At 38.5% G+C, this 27,802-nt stretch overlaps 1 protein-coding gene across 1 annotated transcript in view; it reads right to left on the reverse strand.

Annotated features, from left to right (window-relative positions):
• Positions 1–10,471: 10,471 nt before the first annotated feature.
• Stt3B (catalytic subunit 3B of the oligosaccharyltransferase complex) overlaps positions 10,472–27,802 on the reverse strand; it is a 47,140-nt gene continuing 29,809 nt past the window's right edge. Inside the window, exons 3-5 of the mRNA XM_036374032.2 lie at positions 14,497–14,967; positions 10,744–10,942; positions 10,472–10,687 (exon numbers count right to left, since the gene is read on the reverse strand). Of these exons, the coding sequence (XP_036229925.1) occupies positions 10,610–10,687; positions 10,744–10,942; positions 14,497–14,967 (748 nt within the window). The 3' untranslated portion in view covers positions 10,472–10,609. The remainder of the gene's footprint in view (positions 10,688–10,743; positions 10,943–14,496; positions 14,968–27,802) is intronic.

A 27,802-nucleotide genomic window follows, 5' to 3' on the forward strand; every position in this document is an offset into this window, starting at 1 on the left:
GTAATTGCTGAGAATGAGTTTGAAGTTAACTTCCAGGACTGAGTAAAGATAGTAAAGCTATACTGGTTCAGATTGGAATTATTTGTTCAAATCATTAATGAACTTTAAAATAGATGTCAGAAACAACATGTAAATTTCATTATTACCCATTAAGGTAGCAAGCTCCACCGATTTAATAACACTTATTTCGAGACAACAAAACAAAAGTAGTTATAGTCTGAGAGGTATTCACTGTTCAACAATTCGCTCAATTGCAGCCTCAAGCGCAAGCCACAATGCAATTTTCTGCACCATCTTTATTTTACAGCCAGTCAAACTGGCCAATCCAGTTAGGTCGAAACTTTCTTTTATTGGAATCGTCAACAGAGTCATAACTAAATTAAAATTTCGATGACCAACAGGAGGCAATCTTTACTTACCGATCTTTGTTTTCCTCAGATTCTGGCTTCTCTACTTTTTGGAAGTATCTGCATATAGGATTAACAAATTTAGATTATATAAAAATATATAAGTGACATTTTTTAACCTTTTCATTTCTTTTTCACAACTAAAGAGTAATAGCTTAAACACAATACGGGCGACGACGTCGGGCGGATTTTCGCAAAGTGTTGCCGCCGTGTAAAACACAATACGGACGATTTGCGTCACAGCTAGTGTATAATCCGCGCTCAAAAATATCACAATTAATGACGAAACCAAACATAAACAATCTTAATATTGCCAACGCAGACATTTTCTTCTTTTTTGAAAATCCTTAAGATTTTTACTGAAAATAATCTTCCTTTGATATGGTGATGCCGTTTTTGCCGCGGCGGTCGGCGATAAAATTAAAAATAGCTCTATCTCAAAAATGGTCATGGGGGGCGAAATTCGCCGCCGTCGCGTGTTGTGTTCATCGTCATACACAATCGCGTGTTCTTATCACCGACGGCGTCGCCGAGTACGCCGAATATTCGTCTTCGCCGGTATTGAGTTTACGCTATAACAGTTTAAAACTATGTTTGCACACCGTGTAACTTTTCCAGTGTTGCCACAAAATGTTCATAAAAAATCTGTCACGTGAAGATTAAATATTCAAAAATCGAACAAATTTAAGAAGATAAATCTGAATAATGATGATTTTTTACATGAAATTTCGTTTTAGTGTCTTCGCTTTAAGATTTTGATGCTATTTTTTATAAAAATTCTTCATTTTGGAGATAAATCTTCACCACTGGCAACACTGAACTTGTCCCAAATTTCACAGCTGATAACAAATTTTACAGCCAGATTCGATAACTTGGAGAATAGGCGGAGAATTATTTAGCAACGCAAGCTTTGAATATATGTGTGTTTCACACATTCTTGCGACAATTATTATACCATATAGTTCAAACAGTCACTGAAATTCCTCCCTTTCGTACTTAGCACCCGTATCAAACCAAATTTGTCAAAAACTAAGCCCGTAGTTGCAACGCAGGAATCAGTTGTTCTCTTTTGTTTTCATTTCACCAATGTTGCCATTGTTCTATTTTCATACACTTAGTTTTTAAGTTATAATTTTTCATAATGTAAAGCTCAAAACTAAAATCCCACTATTAAAACCAGTTTACCTATTTATAAATATATGTATTCGACTGTGATTTTGAGATATTTTAAGAATATTTCAAATATATTCAAGTTTATTTTTTAATTACTACAAAATATCCAGACTGGCAACCCTGCGTTGCAAGAGATTGGGCTCTCACTCGTTTCTACGACATCATCCTGATCATTTATTAATATATGTATAACACCATATCCAACTCGATTATTATTAGGTGATCTATCTCGATTAGTTTTGAATGTTACAAGCAACCGCTAAGTGAACAAAACTATTATACTTAATTATTCTGCAAGTCTGTTAAGTACCCTGTAGCAAGATGTTATGAGAGTAAAAAAATAAAAAACACACCTGCAGAAACACGCTCAAAATAGAGTGTAAAAAACGGCAAACGGGTTTGAAAGTGACATATTAATAATATTCAGGACTAGATTTTCGAAAATTACGTAGACATTCCACATCCGATAGTAGTGCTGCAGCAAATGCAAACAAGAGAGACAAGCTCAGGCATTTACCTCAAGAACACAGAACTAGCTGGAAATAGCATAAGCTTTTATTTCGCATACCAACAAGCCTTTATTTCGCATCTAAACAAAATAATGGTCTAAACAGCGAAACGTAGCATAACAGCGCTGCGCATAGACAGCGCATGAGAAACATAAAGCTGTTTAGTCTTTGCAAACATAGCACATGACTGTTGTCAAATTTTTTGTGTTTACCATTATGAAAAATATTGTATATAAACATAAATTATGGGACTGAAAATTTTATTTTTAATTTATAAAGCTTAAAATATTATAATTATAATTTTCATACTTACATTTTTTTAGCTACCAACATACCACTAAAAACTAGGATATTAGCTGCACTGTTATGACATTTGTTATTGGCAAAACATAAAAATCAAAATTTAAGAGACCTTTGTGTACTGTTCTGTTATGATAAGTTTCAGCAAAACTCATATAACAGAACCTTGATGTGACAGCTTCATTTATATGCACTGTGCTGCCATGTGCTAATCAGACCATAACAATACGCCATGCGAACTTGGAAGATGTTTATTAAAATCTAAAAATAAATTTAAAAAAACAAGTATGGAAAGACTCAGCTCGGGTGTAACCCAACATTTTATACTCTTGCAACTTGCAAGGATTAAAGCCGGGAAAATACTTTTAGGTGTTGGCAAAACTTTATATTAAAAAAAAAGGTTGCGAAAGAGTTCAACATTCAATATTCGACGAAATCGTGAATGGATAACAATCAAGTTTAGTATCTTATTAACTTATATTGAAGGTCATGTACTCACTTAGTTTTATAATTATATTTTAATCGCGTCAACGAAAATTTTATTAAAATCACCTTCAAATGAGAAATATAAATTCAACCGAAGATGCTAAACTTAAGATACTGAGTTGATGCGGAAAACGACCGTGGTCTCGACCAGTTCCGTTCATAGTCAGTGGTAAACCACATAATTTTCTACGAAACTTGTCCATTTAATTTCAACAAAATATCACACATTATGACCAGGTATACGGTTTGACGTCAGGTAAAAAGTCTATGCTATATTTGGGGCAGAGTAAGGATTTATTGAATTAATTTGGACGTTGCTCAGGTAAACTTGAGAATATATTTTCATGCAATTTTATAAATAAATAACTCACACACAGAACGATATGCCGTCATAAGGCTGAAAAATTGTATTAAGTATATGAGGTCAATGGGATGTATTGACCTGATTTTATTATATTATTATATGTATATTAACATGCCACATACTAGTAATATGCTCCTGAGTTTCATTATGGCACACTTATCATCACCAAAATCGTGATATTAGTTATGTTGGATCTAGGGAAAGTTTTAACCGGATTTTATATATTTTAGGCATAAAGATACATTGTTGGTAGTAAAACACGTATATGTTCGCTGTAGGAACTGGGGTCCACATATTCTGTATCTGGGGGCTTGCACAGTTGTACTCCAATGCTGCTTTATTTGCATACTGGAAAGTGAAGGAATCAGATGGAATTTAAAATTGTGTTATATGAGTAGTAGGCATTGTTATAGTCCGATAGTGCCCATTTTTAAATTGTAACATAGGATCGTCGGATGGTCCTGAGATTTGGGTTTTCACCTAAATATGGGCGGTGCCACGCCCATCGTCTTATTTTGACCACGGCTCCTATAAAGCCTTCTCGTATCATCTCGGGCGTAAAATTTAATGTCTTTGACACATTTATTTATTGATTTATCAAAACCGCTATGTGGGGAGTAGGCGGGGTTATCATCAGATTTCATCCTTTTATTCATTCATAGCAAATTTGGTTATTGTATCCTACATGGGTAGGAGATATGTACAAGTACATTAAAACTCTTAGACGGCGCGGCCCACAGGTGCTCCTTGCTACTGCAATCCCCTTTGCCAAAATAAAAGTTTTATATCTTAAGCTAGTGCTTAGTTATTGAACTTTAGGGATTTTTGTTTAATGGCGTTTTGTGGACTTGGCAGTGGTCCGATTACCCTGTCTACGAACTCGTCCTCTTTTTTTTTGCCAAGGTATCCCACGTGTACAAAGTTTCATGGCGATATCTCATTTTTTACTCAAGCTCCAACTTGCACAGACAGACGGACATCCGTCTCAACTCGTCTCGTCATCTTCATCATATACTATATATTATGTATATAACTCTATATCTGTATATATTAGTTTTATGTGATACAAACAACCTTTAAGTGAACAAGCAATATGTTGCAAGAGTATAAAAAACAAGAAAAGAAACGTTATATTCGGCAGCACCGATCTGAACAATTCAGATTGTCAGCTATATCCTCCATTAGTCCGGTTTGAACCATATTTCGGAGATTTTAGCACTGCCTTGGATAATAATCTATGCCAAATTTCGGTACCTTGTCAAAAATAAAAGTTGTCTATACCACTGAGTTTTATCGATCAGGTTGTATGACAACTGTATGCTTCTTGGGAAGAAAATGTCAAAATTTCAGATCGATATCTCGAAAACTGAGGGACTTACTCGCGTATATACATATGTACATACGGATAAAGCTAAATTGACTCAGCTCATCACGCCCATCTGTTCAGGGCAAATACCAACTACAGCACCCCTATTCGCACAGTAGAATACTTTTAAGCAAGGGTTACTAATAAATTTAACTTCGAAGTAAGTCCAAAAAAATGAAACAACATAGTCTTTAGAATAACAAAAAACAAAGCAACTGAACGCCAGCAGAGAATGAATGACACTTATTCCGTTAGTTTCGAGCGAGTCACCCCAAACCAGACATCGCCGGGCAATGCTACTTACTTGCTTTAATCATTTTGCACATTAATCTTAAGAAATGGTGTGTTTGTTGTAAGTGATGCTGTTGCAAGCCACTTGTTGTTCGGAGCTATAGAGCTTTAAAGGGACGAACAAATTTCAAACACACTTCTTGCTCTAAATATTATTTTCGGCTAGATACAAAGTAGACAAGTTACAGAAGCAGTTCGCACATTAACAACTTCAGTAGGGGAGATATCCAACAAAACCATAATTAGCAATTAAGCAAATTTTGGGAGTTTGAAGAACTCCTTACATAATACAACAGAAAATGGATTAACGCCTCGGGTAAATCATTAGCTCTACACAGCACGATTATGACAAACTGTATATTGGTATTGTGGCCGTCAGTGGAGCTGAGTGGAGTGAAGTCATCTTTTAGAGTGATGGAATCCTCCCTATTAGTCGCCTTTAATAAGGAACATTCTAAGATACTTAGTAAATTTCTACCCGTTTCTACACAATACCACGGATTTTCGTAATCCTATAGAATTGAACTTGAATTCGGTCACCAATATTGCCTTTCCTTTCAGAGAAGAGTGGAAAAAGGGATACCAAAACCGCCTTCCGTCTACAAGACCACCCCAGTGTCTTCCAAACGGAGATCACAGCAATTTAAAAAAAATATTCTTGTTCTGACAAGGAGTGTGCTCACAACAAGGAATATATTTATACATATGTATATACAGATAGCGTAGCGGCTTTAAAATGACTAAAGTTCCATAGAGTTTCGTCAAAGTAAATGAACTTTTTGATCGATAAGTGGATCTGACATCCTATTTCACGATAAACCTGCAATAGGTTCCAGGACAAAGTGATATTCCTGGTAACTGTGAAACATATGAACTAGCTAGAACTGGCACCACCCTCCTCAATTAGACCCCGGAAAAAAGGAAATTTATATGCCCCTGACTACTTGTAGATATTTAATCGACAGACACGTTGTAAATATTGCGGAGTCTCGGTGGAGGCAATTGCTAGTTTTTTTCAAAAAGCAAGCAAATGTGGCGTGAACGGGATATTAAAAAAGTAAGCCTATTCGCAAAAACAATTGAAGGTAAAACGTCATAGAAACGAACAAAATTTTCAACGACTTATCTTCTGAAAATCATCCACTCGTTTACAACGCGTCTATGAATCAAAAACAGTTACCACTGACACTGGAAGCGACTGTGAAGACTAAGAGAAACGATTCCCATGACAGCCGGTTCTACGCCTGTTTGGTTCGGCAAATTTGCATTGAGTCGACCCGAGCCCGCAGGAATTTTTCTGCTGCGTTTGCGCTAATATAATTTCTTCAAACTTCAACTATGTTAAGTTATCATATATATACTATATATTGTAAATCCATTGACCCAGACTGGATAAACATGTTGATGCTGAAGAATCTAGGGTCAACGGGAGTAAACTACCTAACCAAGGTCCACAATCTATCGCTTAAATTAAAAAGAAGAAAAGAGAGGTGTTAGAAACCCCGACTGCTAACAATCCTAAGATTGTAGGTTTAAGTAAGGTGAATTTGTTTATAATATGTAACTTCTTTATTTATTTTTTCACTTGTGAACGCTTTTTCCAGTCCTCGAAAGAGTCGGAATTGAATTATTCCGGTATAGCCTTCAGGACCTTGTTGGATTCTGTTTTTATCTCGTCAATCGTGTCAAAACGGTGTCCCCACCTTGAGCATTTCAGATTGCTGAATAGCCAGAAGCGGAGCCAAATCAGGCGAATACGGTGGTTACGAAATGATATAAATTGAGTTTTTGGCAAAAAGTCGCGAAGAACAGATGCAATATGACATGGTGCATTTGAACGATTCAAAATGATTGGGCTGAGTCAAATAGTATTCTAACGCTAACAGCGAGGTCTCTAAATGTCAATCGACGATTTTGAAGCAATAAGTATTTTTTTAACGTGGTCCTCGTCGGTATTGGTTGATGGTCGTCCAGAGCGCGGTTCATTTTAAATGCGTTCTCAGCCTACTTTGAACTCGTTGTACCACTTATAAACGTTTTTTTGTACCATACTTTGATAACCAAAGGCCTACAACAACATTTCCAACAGGTTCGCACAATAATATTCTTTCGGCAAACAAAAATTTAAGCAAGTTATTTGCTTAGCAAAAACAACCATTGTAAAAATCGAAAAACTCACTTTTGTTTGTTTACAACAACACGTGTAACTCAGAGATAATTCAATTTTTTGAGAAACAATTGGCAATTCTTATAGACAGCCCTACCAACCTGTATAAAATGTACCTGCCTTCCTGATGCCCGGAGTTTTAAATGACAATTTCAACTTATTTTTTGATCACAGTAGTACACTCGATGGCAGCAATTACCACAACAGCCGGTTCTAGGATACCAGAATTGACCTGCATTTTATTCGGCCAAGGGCGGTTATTTCCTATATCTGACCCTATTTCGATCGGTAATATGTTTCTAACCCGGGTCCGGAGGAATTATTCTGCTGCGTCTGGCCATTATAATACCTGTTCAGGCCTTAAGACACATAGGGAGTGGTACTCACGTTACGTAAACCAATGCTGCCAAAGCAATACTGCAACAAAGCCTATACGGCCGTGCAAAATGCACCTAGTTCCCACAATGCGCCACACTTCAGTGAAGTGGGGCAACAAGGAAGATCTACGGTCTCGCGGAGAGTAACTCAGTCTAATCAATATATATAAGATATCCGGTCAGGCGATGTCGACCTCGAAATATTTAACATATACATCCCCCAGTTACGTGTTGCCCAACAGGATATAACTTTAACATAGGCGCGCTGCATCATGGTGAGAACGGATTGGTACTTGGCGATTTTAACGCGCGTCATAATCTTTGGCACTCCTGCCTTTTAAACGATCTTATAGGGATGGAACTGGCGGAACAGGAAGACCATTCGATATTCTGCACAATGAATGACGAAGCCTTCACCAGAAATTTTGGCACCTGTAGCAGCTTGCCTGATATAACCAATGTGTGTTACCCGACGGTTGCACAAAATGCCAATATAGCAGCTGAAAAGGAATTTGTTCTTTTTTAGTTACGGAACCCACCGATTTTTACATTATTCTTCATACTCTCAAAAAATAAATACAATTTCAACTCCCATAACTCCCGACGAGTAGTTTAAGAGTGTCATTAACAAAGCAAAGGCATCTTAGTCCATCGGCGCAGGCGGAATATATATGCTAAAGTTAAAACTCCTGCGCTCGACGGGAGTAAGCTATCTCACCAAGGTCCTCAACTTGTCACTGACCACACTTGACATACGCGATGTGTGGAAAATCGTAATATTGGTTTCACTACTGAAGCCAGGGAAGCCTGCCAACTTTCCTATCTCCAGTAGTGAAAATGAGGCCATGCTACTCCCGACGTTCACACTATCTGAGCCTAGCCGAATACCAGCACGGCGTAATTAACGCCCAGATAGCTCGTGGCCTCAACCAGAAACCACCCAGTGAGAGGTCTGTCCTAAAGTCTAAAGTTTCTCGGTTCTTCACTGCAAAGGCTTAACATTCTCCCTCACTAAATCTACAGCGACCATATTCACGAACTTGACGAAGGAGTACAGACTGGATCTAAACATTGCAGTCGATGGCGTTAAAATTCCGGCGGTAGCTCATAGGGAAAAAAACAAAGAAACGTTATGGGCAACCGACCGGCCGGTCTTAAATTACGGCGCACCGATATGGTCGCCTGGATGTTGTGCAACGCAGACGAAGAAGCTTCAGACATGTCAGAACAATGCACTCCGAACTATCACGGAATGCCTCTTGATGTCTTCAATCAAACACCTACGCAGCGAAGCCCGTATGCTTCCTGTTAAAGAACATAACGAGGTCCACTCTAAGCAGTTTCTGCTGAGATGTTTTCGCAGAAATCACCCCTGCTCCGTCTGCTTGAATCGGAACCGCCTCCCAGGAACATCAAGAGATCCGTCCTTGGCTACGTCGTCGGCATTGAACAGTAGACCGACCAGACTTCGGACGCAACAAACTTTAGACATGCACTGACCGCCATTCACAGTAGAGCCATTAACACCTTCACCGACTCTCTCTCAGTGAATGGCGTACTTGGAGTCAACCCACCACCCATCGCAGACGAAGAGCTCGAGTTGCCACGAGAATCTACAGTGATCCTTGCTCAACTTCGTGCTGGATACTGTATCATGTTTATATGTTCAGCATGCAATGAGTCCCCGCATGACACTAACCACCTCTTTGCATGCCCAAACCTCGTTGAAACAGTTCTTTTTCTGGGACTTCCATTAGATGACTTCGACGACAACCAAACTGAACCTTACCATCCAAGCGGTTATTAGATAACCGTTACAACAAGAACAGGATTGTCCTCGTAGCGTTGTCAAACGCTTTTGACAATCAACCCTCAAACGCTACTTGATGACACCTAACAAATTACGCTCACTGAAGGACTGAAGAGTTGGACCATTAACTATCTGAGCGGTCGACAATCACGGATATTATTTCGAGCTAAATTAAGGAGAATTAAACAGGGGGTTCCGCAGGGTGGTGTTCTCTCCCCGCATATGATTGTACTATAATGACGTCGGGTAATAGAATTGATAGCATATGTTCAAATATCCTAGAACTTTCTCGCTTCTTCACTGCAAGGAGCCTAAGACTCTCCCCTGGCTAATCAACGGCCACCGTATTTACAAACTGGACCTCAACATTTCCGTCGATGATGTCAAAACTCTGACGGTAAACCACCGACAAATTTTAGCTACAGACGTGTCAGATAACTGTACGCCGAAATATTCAAGGATGCCTATGTCTACTGTCGAGCACGTACATAGTGAGATATGCATGCTTCCGGTTAAAAAACGCAATGCACTCCTCGTTTGGTAGAAATCATGCCTGCAGTCGTCTGCCTGATTCCGTCGACGTCATTGAACGAAACGCCGACCAGACTGCAGATGCAACTAACACCTTGGCCGACCCTCACCCTGTGAATGAATCTAGAGTGACCCTTCCGCAACTTCGTTATTAATATTGTAGCAGGTTAAACTCATACTTATCCAGAATTGAAACCGACATACTAAATATATGTCCAGCGTGCAATGAGTGCTCTCATGACACTAACCACGTCGAAACCGCAAGTTTCTTGAGCTTGTCATAATATGACTTCGATGACAGCCAACTTGAACCTTACCACCCTAGCTGGCATTATATAATCGCTACAACAACAACTAAGAGAAACCTCTTTGCTTAGACAAATGGTCCAGTTCGCACATAATCTAGGTGATATTTCACAGATGGAAATCCCACAATGGATAAACTATTTCCCTAAGCTTCCGCTAGCTTCTGCGACGCCTGTGAAAAAACATATTGCGCAAGCCACGAACTTACTTGACTCATCTGATCCACTTGTTATGTTTGTGGTGGAGCAGGTGTAGAAGGAGTTGTTTTATATCTGCAATATATCAAGCTCTTAAGAGTATAGTCGTAGTAATCATCTTGTAATTCATGGTATTTAAGGAAACATGTTATATGTTTTAATGTACTCTTATAACAAAACATTGGAATTATAAAAAAAATAGGCTTTTATTAACATAGCGACAGATATAATTTGCTATGCATGATGACATTTTCTAAAGTGATATTAAACCGAAAATAAGAGCTTGTCGCATGTGAAATAAAAACGTTTTAGTTTTTGGCTTTTATTATTGTAATTTTTTGGTTCTTTTTCCTTTGATAACAGTTGGTCGACTTCTTATGTATCCTTTACGACGTTTAGGATTCTGAAAGTATTCAAGGTATTAAAAATTGAATATTTATTTTCAAAATATAATAACACCTTTTTAGTGATATAATTGGTTGGTGTTAGTATCCTTTCACTGAGTTTTAATGAAGGTCGATTGAATTCATATGGCTTTTTTACGCGGTAGATGCGTACTAACCAATGTTCAGTAGTATAAGCTTCCTCAAGATAAGTAAGTTCGAAATCTTTGTTTCCTATAATTGCATTCCTTGTTCGATCGTATCCTGCAGGACCCCTGAAAAATAGAACCAAAAGCGATTATAATTATTATTCTATTGGGTATTGTGTATTTAATTATAATACACTGTCATTCCAAAATTGTAGGATTATTACAATAATTAAAACATATGAATATTAGGACTAAACACGTAAAGAAGGGCAAAGTACGGGTGTGATCGAAGATTTTATAATCTCGCAATTGGCAAGGATCTAAGCTGAGAAAATGATTTCGGTTTCATTAAAATAACACATCATTGGCCAACATAAACGGTTTAAAATCAGATGGAAAGTAGGAAACCACTATATCGGGTTCCAAATCCGCTGGAAAGTCTGAACTGACATCATTATGAACCAAGAGCACATTTTAATCGCAGAAAGATCCTTTCTGAATTTCAATACAATGTGATGTCGATAATTGACGTCCACTGACGGCCGTGATACGCATACATGCACTTTTAGTGCAAAATTTTTTTCCGATACGTTCATTGGTGTTTGTTTTATATTTTGTATAGTAAAAAAATCATATAAAATTTAAAATTGGAATCTATGATTCTAATAATATTACGCACCTAATTTGATTAAATAATTTCCGAGACAGTTTCTTAGCCAATTCCTATGAATATCTTAAGTACAAGCTTGGCTGTAGCATATATGGTATATTTACTGACTTATAGCACTTTTAGAAGTTTTCAACATAACCGAGCATGAAGGAGTGGGCGTGATTACCATCTCATTTCCACCCTTTTCCCAGAGAAGGAGAATGTGGGACCTATCCTCAGCAAGTTTGGTTGTTTCATCTTCAATGATTGGACATACATTTAAATTTAACCTATGAGGGGGCTGGGCCATGCTCATCTTTTAAAAAATTTCAAACTAGAGATGCTCTTCTATACTTCTATGACCTGTTCCAAATTGCAATTTTGTATCTTAATTTGTAGCTTACTTATAGCCCTTTATAGTTTTTTGCTTAACGGCATTTTTGGGCGTGCGTGACAGTGATCCGATTCCGAATTGTTGCAATACCACCCACCCTAGTGTGCAAATGAAGACGTGTACCATTCATTGTCATGTTACATCTATTTTTACTTAAGTTATCGCTTGCATGAACAGACGGCAAAATATTCAAAAAGTTTCTCATTTCAAAAATTGGGAAAGAAAATCAGTATTTAAAAATAAATGTAATCAGCATTTACATAAAAAAAATTATAATATAGTTAAACAAAACAAAAGATGTTTTCATTCCATACATAATAATTTTGTTTTCGACGGTAAATTACTTGCATGACTATTACGGGCGGACATCGCAAAAAAAAATTTCACTTTTTTAATATATATTTATATAAATCTGTTTATTTATATGAACAAAACTTACAAATGCGGTGTTATTACAGGATAATAAGATCATGAAATACCTATTAATTAAGGCACTGCAACAGAAGTAACAATATAATTTAACAAATCAAAATGCTCTTTATTCATTTGTATTTAAATAAAGAAAAAAATTTCAAGTTTAAACCAGTAACGATGGTTATTTCCAGTTATAAATTTAAGATTAATTTTAAATTTTGTTATTAAAATGAATTAATTATTTGATTATTTTTCAGGATTTAGGTAAATTTTTATATTATTTTTAATTCACTATTCAATAAATCTTCATTAACTGTGGGTTCGGTATACGTATATTTTTATATAAGCGCTTAAACGCACTTTGTCCTGACTGACTATCGCGATGCTTTAAATTAATTTTTTTCAAATCTGGAACTAATTCCAAGAAAGGAAATTACATCAGTATAGGAATGTAATAAAAAAAAGTGGTCGTCATGAGAGGAACTACGACTGTGTAGGTGAGCACGAAATAAAAGACACCCAGTGAGAACTCTCTTACCTTAAATTTTGTGAATCTTTTCTATTCTTTGTTTAAACAAGTATCTTCATGCTTTCTGATTTATTTTATGTATTCAACGATTAAAATAAATATATTAGAACCTAAAAACATTCATTTTTATTGTATTTAAGTAAAGTAAAACACAAAATGTAATTCATAATACCATAAAGCATAAATAATGACAAAAAATTTCGTGCAGTGCACATTTATCTTAACAGCAGGACCATACTCGATGTTGTTTTATCGATGTCTCGACAACGACTGAACGATAGAGCGTAAGCGTGTGAAGTTTGCTTGCACAATTGTGCAAAGAAATGCGGACCACTGATTTAGAGCGATGTAAACTTGAATAGCAATAGAACTTAATCAAAATAGTAATATGTAAAACAGCACTATTAAAATAACTTACATATTAATAGTTCACAAATAGTGGAAATAGATAAAGAAACTTATATTATGCTTCTTTGCAGAAAAAAGTGATATTATTTTTTATTATAATTTGTATGCAGTGTCCACTCATATATGAAAGTCAGTTCAGTGTTTGCTTTCGCTTATTAACAATGGAATGTGGAACGAAAGAAAATCGTATTGCGGTTAATATTTCGAGAATGCTTGTTTGTTCACTGCACTATTGATCTTTTTTTTTTTTAAATTAGTTGATGTGAAGAAGTGGTCGTTCTTGCTCTGTTCGAACTGATTCAGCCATAAAAATTGTCCACGAACGCATTCGGAGAAATCTCCGTAGAAAACAGAATCGACCAGATCAATGTCCAGACTTGTTCAAGGTGATTTTCATATTAAAGCCTACCGTCGATCAACACGTCATCTTGTGACAACGCGGTTGAAGCAAAGAAGGCTCAACAGATGCGAGCACGCGGTCAACAGCTATGAAAGTATCCTTTTTAGAGAGGAAAAATTTTCATTGTTGCAGAAGTTTTTAATAAGCAAAACCACAAAATCTACGCTAACATTTCCAAAGGCGCAAAAAATGTTATTCCAATGGTTCAACATGAGCACCATCTAGCTGATGAAATGGTTTGTCGTTACACCTCTTCATTTCTGTGAAAAAGCGGTTAAAACTGGGGCAAAAGTGTAGCTGTGTAGGATATTTTAGAAGGCGTGGTAATCAATACTCCTTTCGATGGAGAGCATTGGATCGTCCAGTAAGATTCTGCTTCAGCACAGAAGGCAAAAACCACCCAGCAGTTGCTTAAAAGCAATATTCCTGGTTTAATAGCGTAACTATGCCTGCCACTATTGATCAATAGCCGAATCATTTGAGGATTCTGTTAAATCAAAAGGAGACGATTTCGAAAAAAATTTTGCACATCGTTTATCTATTATATACATTATTAAATAATATTAACTTTATTAAACAATGTATTATAGTTTTATTTTTATAACGCTCTGAACTTGTAACAGAGCTTATGGCAGGACTAAGTAGTGTTGAATGTTATTTGAATAATAACACAAACATCCAACGTATTTTCAATATTTTATACTTAGTGAAATGATAATGATTTGTAATGAGTGATTTTTTTTTCCAGTTTTGTAGGTTTTATTATATTTTAATTGTTGTAAAGTTTAGATACTTATTAAAGGGAATATTATTTTCTATACAACCCCGGTAAAAAAAAAAAATATGTAACATTTAATATATATAGAAATATATATGCAAGCCTTACCTGTAATCAAGCTTTAATTCTCCGAATCGATAGTAACTTAGTTTATACATAAGACAGTTAAGAAGAGCAGGTGCACCTTCGGAATCTATACGAAACTCTCCCCTGTCTGTAAAGTAATCACTTTCTTTAATGTCCTTGGGATGCTCACCCTCAGCGATTCGAACCATCCACAAAAACTTATTAATATCATCACCGGAATAACCAATAACTCCACCGAATATAACGAGCACATAATCCACATCTAGAGAAGTCATAATTTCAAACGATTTTTCCTCCGTAGATGACATAGCTTTTCCAACTAATGCTATATGACTATTATTCCAAGTGTTATTGTCAACCAATGTAGTTCTGTTTGCCATTCCAGCAATTTGATAACCATAGTCCCACCATGACATAATACGGGCATTATCGTCAGTATTTTGCGATAGCCAATAATAAGCTTCCCGGAAGTCATCCAATATATTACGTGACCTATAAAATAAAAAAATATTAATTTTAATGTAAATATAACACCATTTAAGCATTTAATTAAATTAAGATTTAAAAAATTATGTTATTTTTAATCATGATTACTTATAAGAATAGAAGGACAGTATACTAGCATTACTACCTGTGAATTTTATTTGTAGTGGACAAGTAATTTCTAAACGTGCACCGCATACATTATATATGTACTTTCCTAGATTGATAGCTGTTAAACAGTTATTAACATGTGTTTGATATTTATGTTCAGTATATTTTGGTAACTCGAGTTCTATGGGACAAAATTACATTAACAATTACATCCTGAACATATCCATTAATAAGCAAATTGAGATATTTAGAGTGCGAATACCTTACAAGACTGGGCGGTGAAATTTTCTATTTTTTATATCATACAATTTTTTGAAAATTACAAATTTAAATGATGCTAATTCGTCTGTATGAACATAACGGTGTTAAGTCTTTCCTAGATTAGAGAAACATTGGCGGTTGACTAAATGAGCCTACGTCGTCCCGAAAACGTACACACCAACACACCTCCCACATCAACTAACACAATCTACATCACACATCAGCAACATTCACCACATCACCTCTCGCAACATTCACCATACACCTCACACAACGACACTACCACCCAGGATATCCAACACACCGGCCGATCACCCCACCAACCATCAACAAAACCTAAACACTGGAAGTGGCTGACCTCTTTTTGCGTATCAAATTCGAAGCAGACACCTCGTCAACGTACAGATTCCCGTCGCGTATCGTGCATGAGCAGACCTGAGCCGGGCAGTTCCATTTTTTTCTTATAATATAAGGCATTTTTATACACATTTTATACACTTTGATTGTTCTATTAAGTGGGTGCAAAATAAACGATAATTTCATTTTATTCCATTGTTGCGACACGTTATTGAAGAGTGAGTGGTGAGTGCAATAATTCCAAAGGGTTGGAATTTAAATATGGTGCTTCGAGCCTAAAAGAAAGGCATTATCGATTTACAACAAAAAAAAAATCTAAATTTATATATTATATATATATATATGCATATCCAAAAAGTGACAGTGCAGTGCAGTGTTAAAAAAACACATCCAAAGTGCTGTGCAGTGTACTAATCATATATACAGAAAGTTATACCTATATATAAATTTTTCCGATTTAAGTCAAATAAGTGCCGTTTTGTTCATAAACTTGTTGCCAACGAGATGCCAACTTCATAATACCCCTCTCGTAGAAGGCTGCGTCCCTATTGCCAAAAAACTCGGAGAGCAAATTTTCACAGGCCTCTCTTGAGGCTAACTTCTCACCATTAAGCGCGTTCGCCATGGACAGGAAAAGATGGTAATCACTTGGTGCCAGGTCCGGACTATAAGGTGGGTGCATTAGGACCCCCCATCCGAGCTCCCAGGGCTTCTGGCGCGTCACCAAAGACGTATGTGACCTGGCGTTGTCTTGATGGAACACAATTCGGTCTCTGTTGATCAAAGATGGCCTCTTCTGGATGAGTGCTGCCTTCAAGCGGTCCAGTTGTTGGCAGTAGAGGGCCGAATTGAGCGTTTGGCCATAGGGGAGCAACTCGTAGTAGATGTTTCCTTGCCAATCCCACCAAACACACAGCAAAACCTTCCTGGCCGTCAATCCGGTCTGGCCACCGTCTGGGCCGCTTCCCTGAGCTTTGACCACGACCGTTTGCGCTCGATGTTGTCGTAAGTGACCCATTTTTCATCGCCAGTCACAATCCGCTTCAGAAACGGGTCGATTTTGTTGCGATTCAGCAGCGATTCGCAGATGGAAATTCGGTGCATCATGTTTTTTTGGTTCCAAGCGGTTTTCTGGCTTATCTTTAGTTCCTCAGCAATTAAATAAATGCTCACGTGACGGTCTGTTTCCACTATTTTCATGATTTTATCGCAATTTTCGACGACAGGCCTCCCGACGCGTGGTGCATCTTTGACATCGAAATTACCGGAACGGAACCTAGCAAACCACTTTTGTGCTACACGTTCGTTTACAGTATCGGGCCCATAAACTAAATTAATTTTTTCAGTTGCTTTGGCTGCTTTTTCACCTTGATCGAAGAAAAATTGTAAAATATAGCGAGTTTTCTCTTTGTTGGTGTCCATCTTTGACGATAAACACGTTTTCAGCGCCGTATAGTATGACATGATGCGACACGTAACACTAAGACTATGGACAATAACGCCATCTCTTAGATAAAAACCGAACGAACTTTTTACTTTACCGAATATATACACGGTGTTTTCCTTGAGAAAAAAAAAATAACCTATGTGTGCATATGAAAAAACAAACAAAAAATAATTAAGACTTAAAAATGGTGTGACAAAAAACAAAAAACAGGAGATAAAAACTTAAACTAATTTACATACAAATAACAACAATAAACACAAAACGGGCGCGAAAATAATCCCAAAGTCATACCGGGTGCGGACCTAAAACCAAATTTAATCCTACAAGTATATACAAATATCACATACGGGCGCGAATTAACAAAAAAGAAATACACAAAGGCAACACCTAGCACATAAAATCAGAAACAACAGAGGACAAAGGAATTCGAAAGAAACACAGAAGCACACATAGACGTACATACACGTAACTATTGTATATACACGAAATTTCATATATTCCCCAAAAGTCCCTGGAGGAAATCAAAGTGAGTCATTTCGATTCCTTTACTAATATTTATGCACTTACATATGTATATTATTTCAATTTACAGTTTTTATTTTGTACAAACAATCTGTAATAATATAATAAAAAAAAAAAAACCGTTCAATATTTTAGTAACGGCTGGCAAGTTGGCCTAACTTACCGGTTTAAATTGCGGGTTCAACTTACGAAAATCCGTTTATTGTAATATATATAAACATTCATACACATACATTTCATATATAATATATAATAATTGACTACCTGTACATGCTTACCTTCGTGTATTCAAACACAATATACAAAAAAAAAACTAAAAATTTAAGTATTTTAATACTTACAAAATTTTCCGGCAATACCCCTTACGCTTAATTAAGCAGAAAGCAGGATTGCGTAATATATGTGAGCAAAGGTAAAGTCAAACTTAAAGCATAAAAGGCAAAATAAATATATTATACATACATATATACAATAAATGAAGTTAAACGAAAAAAAAAGAAAAAAAACAAGTAAGGAAGGGCTAAGTTCGGATGTAACCGAACATTTTATACTCTCGCAAAGTCAAATGGTATACTCGTTTAAGATTTCTTTGTGGATTGACTGATATTTTCGGTAGAAGGTCAACTATAGGCACTGGGATCCACATATTTAGTACTTAGGGGTTTGAACAGTTTTGGTTCGATTTAGACAATTTTTGGCCGCAAGGTGGCATACTTTAATTGCATTATTCACGCAAAGTTTTACCCCGATATAATCATTGTTACCTGATTTGCATAGTGGAAAGTGAAAGAATCAGATGGAATTGAAAATGGTGTTATATGGGAAGTAAGCGTGGTTGTAGTCCGATTTCGCCCATTTTCGCACTATGATATAGAAACATGAAAAGAACGTTATGCACCGAATTTGGTTGAAATCGGTTGAGCAGATCTCAAGATATGGGTTTTCACCTAAAAGTGGGCTGTGCCACGCCCACTGTCTAATTTTGAACGCGGTTCCTATAAAGTCATCTTATACCATCTCAGAGATAAAATTTAATGTCTCTGGCGTGTTTAGTGCTTGAGGAGTGGGCGGAGTTGCCACCCGATTTCAACTATTTTCACACCGTCAATAGAAGTGCTAAAAACATTTGCTTCTAGTGAATTTTGTTATTATAGCAGTAGCGGTTTAGGAGATATGCACATTAAACCTATTAGAGGCGGGACCACGCCTACTTTTTACAAAAAAGTTTTAACTGCAGATGCCCCTCCCTAATGTGATCCTGTGTACCAAATAACAGTCTTGTATCTTATTGCGGAGCTTAGTTATGGCAAGTTATTTGTTTTTGATTAATGGCGTTTGGTGGGCGTGGCAGTGGTCCGATTACGCCCATCTGCAATACCTACCGTCTCACGGTACCAAGAAACATGTCTACCAAGTTTCATAAAGATATCTCAATTTTACTCAAGTTAGAGCTTGCACGGACGGACAGACGGACGGACAGACAGTCACCCGGATTTCAACTCGTCTCTTCATCCTGATCATTTATATATATATAACCCTATATCTAACTCGATTAGTTTTAGGTGATACAAACAACCGTTAGGTGAACAAAACTATTATACTCTGTAGCAACAGGTTGCGAGAGTATAAATATATATGCGTACAAAAAAGAGTACTTATATTTACTTCTAACGTATATATAACAATTACATATATAAAATTATATACAGCGTGCATAGTTACGTATACATACATATGTATTTTAAATATTAAATCTTAAATATAAATATCGTATATCACATATCGTATTTTACCTTACATACGTACATACAGTGCTTACGGAAAATTGCGTCATTACCTGCTATTACCAATTTCTCTCTCCCGCTCTTTTACGATTATACATAATTCGCTTTTTTACATTACATTGAGTATACAATCCGCTTATACTTATATACCCTATATATGTACATAGGGTACAACTATAAGAAAACCAATCGGAACATTTCGCGTAACTACGGTTCGGTAAATAAACCGCGGATTATTTCATAAAAATCATACTATATTATATAAAAAATACAGAATTTTGAACAATATGCATACATATTGTTTCAAACTAAATTTATATTTTATATTCAAAAGTCCACTTTGGCATATATCCCGCAATACCCCTTGCAGCAAGCAAGCAGGATTGCGTAGAACATTTTTCAGCACAAATAATTCGTGCTTACTAGTACATAGGTACAAAGTGCATTGATCTCTTCAACGAGCTCTCAATTGCACAAGTACATATATACATACCTACAAGTCCACGCATTAGGGTGTACCTTCATACTCCTAAATAAAGAAAATAAAATAGATAAAAAGTTTTTCAATAAATTGTTAAATAAAATTAAATTAAAAATAAATACGAACCGGTATCTATAACAACTAAATTCGGGTATTTCAGTTATTTATGTCAAATTAAGAATGCTAATTAACAAAAAAAAGAGGGGTAGAGACATTTCTTACACAAAATTCATTTCGGAAAGTGACAGTTTAATAAGATACTGCACTAGATTCTCATCTTCGCCGATTCAGGACAACTCTGAATCGGTATTAGAATTCAAAACAGACAATCTTGACAATTTTTGGTCATGTCTCCAATTTACATATGACGCAATTGTAGAATCTGACGACTCAAATCTACCAGAAAATTTCAAATCTTCGGCTTACGCCAAATACGAAAACTGTTTAGACCAGTTCGAAGAAACTAAAGCAATGATTTTCAATCAACTTAAGCTAATAAAATCAATTGCACCTACTCCACATCAGCGAGTAGAGCTGCCACAAGTACAAAATCATGAGGCAAGTTCAGGCATCCATCTCAAGGTGCCCACATGTGATACAGAAATCATTCATGGTGGTTATGAACAATGGCCGATACAAAACAAAAGGTCAAGCAGGCGTCATAGTCAAACAGTTCGCACTAAATGACAATAATTTCAATCTGGCTTGGGAAGCTCTAAAAGCAAGATATGAAAATCAAAGAATATTGGTCGATAAGCAAGTAACGATACTAATGAACTTGCCTAAGATTCAAAAGGAAACAAGTGAAGAGTTTATAAAACTGCAATCCACTCTTTCTAATTGCTTGTCGGTTCTATCGACACAAAATATTCCCACAGACAGCTGGAACACAATACTGGTAAATATATGCACCTCCGCTTTACCAGAAAAATCGTTACTTTTGTGGGAGCAATCGCTCTCATCTCGGAAAAAATGCCCAACGTGGCAACAGATGAAAGACTTTTTAATAACCCAATACGAAATCGCAGAAAGGGTAGATAAAAAAATGGTCAGAACGAAAACCGTTCAACACGACCTAAATAGAAGCTTCCACAAACCCCAAGCCAGTAGCAACAACAATATAAACAGAAGCTTCTTCAGAAATCAAACGTTCACATCCGAACAGTACAAGCAAACGTCATGCGAACTATGTACAGGGGGGCATAAGCTCAAATCTTGCGAAAGATTCAAAAAGATGAATATTATCAACCGAAAAAATTTTATAAAAACAAAAATACTTTGTACAAATTGCCTATCACATGCACATACACTTAAAGAGTGCGAAAGCAAATTTAATTGCGTTTATTGTCATAAACGACATCATTCTATGCTGCATTACAACACATTTTCCAGCTCACCCCCAAACAGCGCAAATATGAAAAGAGCCACGGGTTTAGTTGCAACAGCAAATCCCGAAGTGCGAAATCCCGAAAATTGCCAAGAAATCAAAGTAGAGTACTACTACCCACAGCAGTCATCTGCATCGAACACCGAGCAGAACTTAAACTTAGGCCCTTAATAGACCAAGGATCACAACGATCTTTCGTAGCGTCTAGGGCTCAAAATAGGCTACAACTGCCAACAAAACAAGCCAATTTTGAAATCACGGGAATGGGCGGAAGAGTAGTTCAAAACTCAAATAAAATCTGCCCCATTACGCTAATTTCCCCTTATGCGGATAAGCACATACAAGTAGAAGCTATAGTCTTACCGCAACTTACAAATATGCTTCCAAGCTATCACATAAATAGCAAGCATTGGCAAAAGGTTTCACACCTAAAGCTAGCAGATCCCAACTGCAACACTCCTGCTCAAATAGATTTTCTTGTTGTTGTTGTTGTAGCGGCAGAATTCTGCCGAGTTGACACTCCTTGGCCGGAATAAACCCGGGTCCGTTCCGGTTACGTAGACTCGACTGTCGTGGGAACAGAAATAGATTTTCTATTAGGCAGCGATCTCATACCACAGATAATACTCGAAGGTATTAAGAAAATTTCAAATACACTATTGGCACAAAATACTATTTTTGGTTGGATCCTAAGTGGACTAGTTATGGAACCAGTTACCACCATGACCACTCAGGTTGAGGAAATCTCAAACGAATACCTCAATTCACAGTTAAAGAAATTTTGGGAGTTAGAAGAACTTCCCATTTCAATTACAACCCCAGAAGATCAGTATTGTGAAGACTTTTACAAAGCCACAACTATTAGATCAGATAATGGTCGGTACGTCGTACGACTACCACTAAAACAACAATTTCCTAACACACTCGGTTTAGGTCACTCTCGCAACTCTGCAATACAGCAGTTTCAAAGTATGGAGGCAAACCTACTTAAAAAAGGCGAACTCAAACCAGTATATGATGGTGTGTTGGAAGAATACCTCCATTTAGACCACATGGAGGAAGTAAGTCCCTGCGAAAAAATCATCAACGGCAAATACTACTCATTTTACTTGCCGCATCATGCAGTGGTAAAGCCAGACAGAAAAACAAATAAAGTGAGAGTTGTCTTTAATGCATCAAGATCCACCAGCTCGCGGAATTCCCTAAATGATATCCTATTTACGGGACCCACGCTCCAACCAGATTTAATGCTACTCATTTTAAATTGGCGTATATTTAAATACGTATTTAACGGAGACGTCGAAAAAATGTATAGGCAAATAGTCGTACATAAAGACGATCAAGATTTTCAGCGAATTATTTTCCGAAAATCTCCCAATAGTCCACTACGCGACTATAAACTTAAAACAGTTACCTTTGGCGTCAACTGTGCTCCATATTTAGCCATTCGAACACTCCACGAACTGGCAGAAAACACAAGGTCAGAATTTCCTCTGGCAACCAAAGTGTTAAAAACACAAACATATGTAGACGATATCTTGTCTGGAAGTCACAGTCTTCCACAAGCATACGAGTCACTCTCACAAGTGGTAAAAGCCCTCAAAACCGCAGGGTTTCCGTTGAAAAAGATAACGGCGAACCACCCTAATATCTTAAAGGACATACCTAAAGAAAATCTGTTGGATACTAATTTCCTTAAATTCGAAAAGGAAAGTACAACAAAAACTCTGGGGATCCAATGGAATGCGATATCTTACCAGTTTTCATACACTACAGAGTCAAAATCTGCATTATCCGCCATAACGAAGCGACAAATTCTATCCTCTGTGGCAAAACTTTTCGACCCCACAGGATGGCTTTCGCCAGTTATGATATAAGCCAAAATCCTAATACAAGAATTATGGTTAGATGGAACCGACTGGGACGAACAAGTAAAACCACTTCGTTTAGAAAAGTGGTCCCAGTTTGCGAGCAATCTAAATGATATTTCACAGATACAAATCCCACGTTGGGTAAATTATGCCCCAGAGCACAAAGTCGAACTACACGACTTCTGTGACGCTTCTGAAAAGGCATATTGCGCAACTATATATGTTCGCACACAAAGCGACACCGCGACCACAAGCCACTTATTAGTAGCAAAAGCAAAAGTGGCTCCTTTAAAAACAATAAGTCTACCACGACTTGAATTATGTGGATCGCTATTACTAGCCAAACTAGTGTCCATCTTACAAACGCATTTAAACATGGCACAATATAAATTATATCTATGGTCCGATTCCAAAATTGTACTAGCATGGTTAGAAAAACCACCACGTATATTTCCAATCGAACGTCTCAAATCCTTTGCCTAGTAGGATCAGCCACTTGGCGACATGTAGCCAGTGATGATAATCCTGCTGATCTAGGTACAAGAGGGTGCAAACCCCTGCATCTTGCCACCACCACCCTCTGGTGGAATGGCCCCTGATGGTTAACAGAATCTCACGATTCTTGGCCACAAGCGCCCATGCGTACTATAATTGCCTCAGAAAGTCGAAAAATCGACTATTTTCATGATACTGACATCCTTGAGCGATTCTCATCGTTCCCCCGAGCCCTTAGAGTAGTTGCCTACATGATCAAATTTATAGAGCAGCTCAAAACTGAAGTTAACGGAACACCTCCAATATACCCCCAATGCGATACATTAACGCACCTACACTTACAAAAGGCAAAAGGCGCTCTTATCGCATCTACTCAAACGCGCTACTTCAGCCGAGAAATATCATTGCTAAAAGATTCGAAGCCGATGGATAAAAAGAGCTCATTTTTAGTACTAAATCCATTTCTGGACACAAAGGGGCTGCTTCGTGCGAATGGTCGGCTTGTCAACTCCAGCCTGACATACAACGAACGACATCCTATAATCATACCAGAAAAAGCACGGCTTGCCACATTATGTCCAGATACTGATGCTACACGCCGAGCACCGCCTCATGCAACAAATAGTCCGCCAAGAGTTTTATATTCCCCGTCTTAAGCCTCAAATAAAGAAGTGCATTTACATGTGCAAAGTTTGCACAACGTACAAGCAAAAAATGCGAACGCAGATAATGGCAGCACTTCCACCTGAACGCTGCAACTTTGCTCTGCCCTTCAAAACAACAGGTGTCGATTTTGCTGGGCCTTTCCAGATAAAGGCTTCAATGTTAAGATCTCCCACTTTAATGAAAGGCTATGTGGCAGTTTTTGTTTGTTTTACTACAAAAGCTGATCACCTTGAGCTATGTACAAATCTGACGACAGAGGCTTTTCTCGCGGCATTCGCTCGCTTCGTCGGACGGCGTGGTTTTCCCTCAAAAATAATGAGTGACAACGGCAAAACGTTTATTGGAGCCAAAAGAGCCACTGAGAAACAGTTTGTGGACTTTATCAAACAAGTCTCACCTGAGATTGTACAGAAGTACTCACCCCAAGGCATTAATTGGCAGTTTAACCCTCCAAGCGCTCCTTATATAGGTAGTTTATGGGAATCAGCTGTAAAAAACTTCAAGTCCCACTTCAAAAAAGTAGCTGAAAACTACAAGTTTAATTATGAAGAATTCACGACCTTATTAATTCGAATTGAAGCCGTACTCAATTCACGGCCAATCACAATCCTCTCGCAAGATCCCTCCGATTTCACCGCCCAAACTCCTGGGCATTTTCTCAAAGGAGCACCAATTCTGACCATACCTGAGCCAGACGTCGAGTCGCTATCCTTATTAAACCGATGGGAAAGAATCAAAATTCTCCATCACAATTTTAGCCGCCGATGGAAAGAAGATTATCTAAAGGACCTCCACAAGAGGTACCGCTGGAAAGCTCCAGAAAAGGCGCCGAAGCTTGGAGATTGCGTGCTAGTACACGATGATTGTCTCCCCCTACCGAATGGCGGCTTGGCCGCATAGAAAACCTTCACCATGGTTCCGATGGTCACATCCGAGTAGTCGATCTCCGTACGCAAACCGGAACACTAACTAGACCGCTCGTAAAGCTATGCTTTTTACTCACAGCCGATAATACCGAACAGACGTAAATAATAACCCGAGAAGAACCAAAAACCGCTAAAATTAATAAATCAAAAAAAAGCCTAAATGCGGTAAAAGGTCGATCGAACTAACGACCCATGATGCCACTTAACGTGGCCCAAATTTCAAACTCAATCATGAGACAAACTTATAATCTAATTAACTTTTTTCCCATATAGATCATTATGGACGGAAACGCACCAACCCCAACGCCAGCAATACGTTCGGCCGTTAATGTGCTACGCCCTGGGGCAAATCCTGTACCTTGAACTACGGCTACCACAGCCCCTTCAATCGCTGTGGTAGCCTCCTGGCGCCCACGCAACGAAGCAATTACGCGCCGTTGTTGTTGTTGTTGTTGTAACGATTACCTAATTCCTGTTTGGGTGATAAATTCTAGATTCGTTGTCGTCGAGGTCATCTAACGGAAGGCCCAGGAAACGAGCTGTTTCGACGGGGTCGGACCATAGGGAGAGGGGTGTTAGATGAGTGGGGTTTGTTGGGCATGCAAAGAGGAGGTTAGTGTCATGCGGAGACTCATTGCATGCAGGACATGTGTTTGGTATGTCAGGCTCTATTCTGGATAGGTAGGAGTTTAACCTGCTACAGTATCCAGAACGAAGTTGCGCGAGGGTCACTCTAGATTCGCGAGGCAACTCGAGCTCTGTGTCTGCAATGGGTGGTGGTTTGACTCGTATTACGCCATTCACTGAGAGGGAGTCGGTGAAGGTGTTAATGGCTCCACTGTGAATGGCGGTCAGTGCCTGTCTGAAGTTAGTTGCATCCTAAGTCTGGTCGGCGTACTGTCTAATGTCGTCGACGTAGTCAAGGAAGGACCTCTTGATGTTCCTAGGAGGCGGCTCCGCTACAAGCAGGCGCCTGCAGGGGTGGTTTCTGCGGAAACATCTCAGCAGAAACTGCTTGGAGAGGAGCTCGTTATGTTCCTTAACCGGAAGCATACGGGCCTCACTATGTAGGTGTTCGATTGGAGACATTAAGAGGCATCCCGTGATAGTCCGGAGTTCAGTGTTCTGACAAGTCTGAAGCTTTTTCTTCTGCGTGTCACTGCATCCAGGCGACCATATTGCGGCTGCATAATTAAGGACCGGTCGGCCGATTGCCTTGTATGTTGCCAACAACGTTTCTTTGTCTTTTCCCCATAAGCTGCCGGCAAGCGACTTGAGGATTTTGTTGCGGCTCTGTACTTTGGCAGTTATCGCGGTCGTATGAGGAGTGAAAGAGCACAGACTGTCCAAAGTGACGCCTAAAATTTTAGGGTTATTTACTGTCGGAATTTTTGTGCCATCGACTGAAATGTTCAGGTCCTGTCTGTACTCCTTCGTCCAATTTGTGAAGATGGTCGCTGTGGATTTGGTGGGGGAGAGTGTTAGGTTCCTTGCAGAAAAGAAGCGAGAAAGATCGGAGAGGTAGCCGTTTACTTTTGAACACATGCCATCGATTCCATTGCCCGACGTCAATATCGTACAGTCATCAGCGTACGAGGTCATTGAAATTCCCGCTGGTGCTGGGGGAGTTTTGAAATATAGAAATTAAATAGTAGCGGGGTAGGACACCGCCCTGCGGAACCCCCTGTTTAATTTTCCTGAGTTTGGAGTTTTGACCTCGAAACAGTACGGATGAGTGCCGACCGCTCAGGTAGTTCATAGTCCACCGCTTCAGTCCTGGAGGGAGCGTTGATTGTTCCAGGTCCTCAAGTAGCATTGCGTGATTGACTGTGTCAAAAGCTTTTGACAAGTCCAACGGTACGAGGATCGTCCTCTCGCCGGGTGGCTTCTGGTTCAGGCCATGAACTATCTGGGCGTTTATGACGCTAAGTGCTGTGGTGGTACTGTGCACTCTACGGAAGCCATGCTGATGGTCTGATAGACTCAGGTGGTGAGTGAACGTCGAGAGTAGCAAGGCCTCAAGTGTCTTCACTACTGAGGAAAGGAGAGTTATCGGGCGATAAGACTCCCCTTTGTTGGCGGGTTTCCCAGGTTTCAGCAGTGGGACCACTCTTCCGACTTTCCACACATCGGGTATTTGAAGAGTGGATATCGACAGGTTGAGGACCTTGGTGAGGTAGTTTACTCCCGTTGGCCCTAGGTGTTTTAACATCAGCATGCTTATTCCATCAGGGCCGATGGATTTAGACGATTTCGCCTTTTTGATGACACTCTGAACCTCCCCATCGGTGAAAGTAAGTGGTGCGCAGTCTTTTGGCATTTTGCGCCGCCGTCGGGTAACACATCGTTTGGCCTTGTCGGTCGAAGGGTGCAGTATAAACTGCCGGCTAAAGTAGCTCGCGCACTTCTTCGGGTCCGAGGAGGCATGGCCATCGAATTGAATTTCAACCCGATCGTCATGTCTCCTCGGATTTGACAGGGCCTTGACAGTAGTCCAAAGCTTACTCACACCGGTGGAGAGGTTGCAGGACTTCAG

Source organism: Bactrocera oleae, chromosome 2, assembly GCF_042242935.1.
Source record: "Bactrocera oleae isolate idBacOlea1 chromosome 2, idBacOlea1, whole genome shotgun sequence".
In the NCBI taxonomy this organism is placed as follows: Eukaryota; Metazoa; Arthropoda; class Insecta; order Diptera; family Tephritidae; genus Bactrocera; species Bactrocera oleae.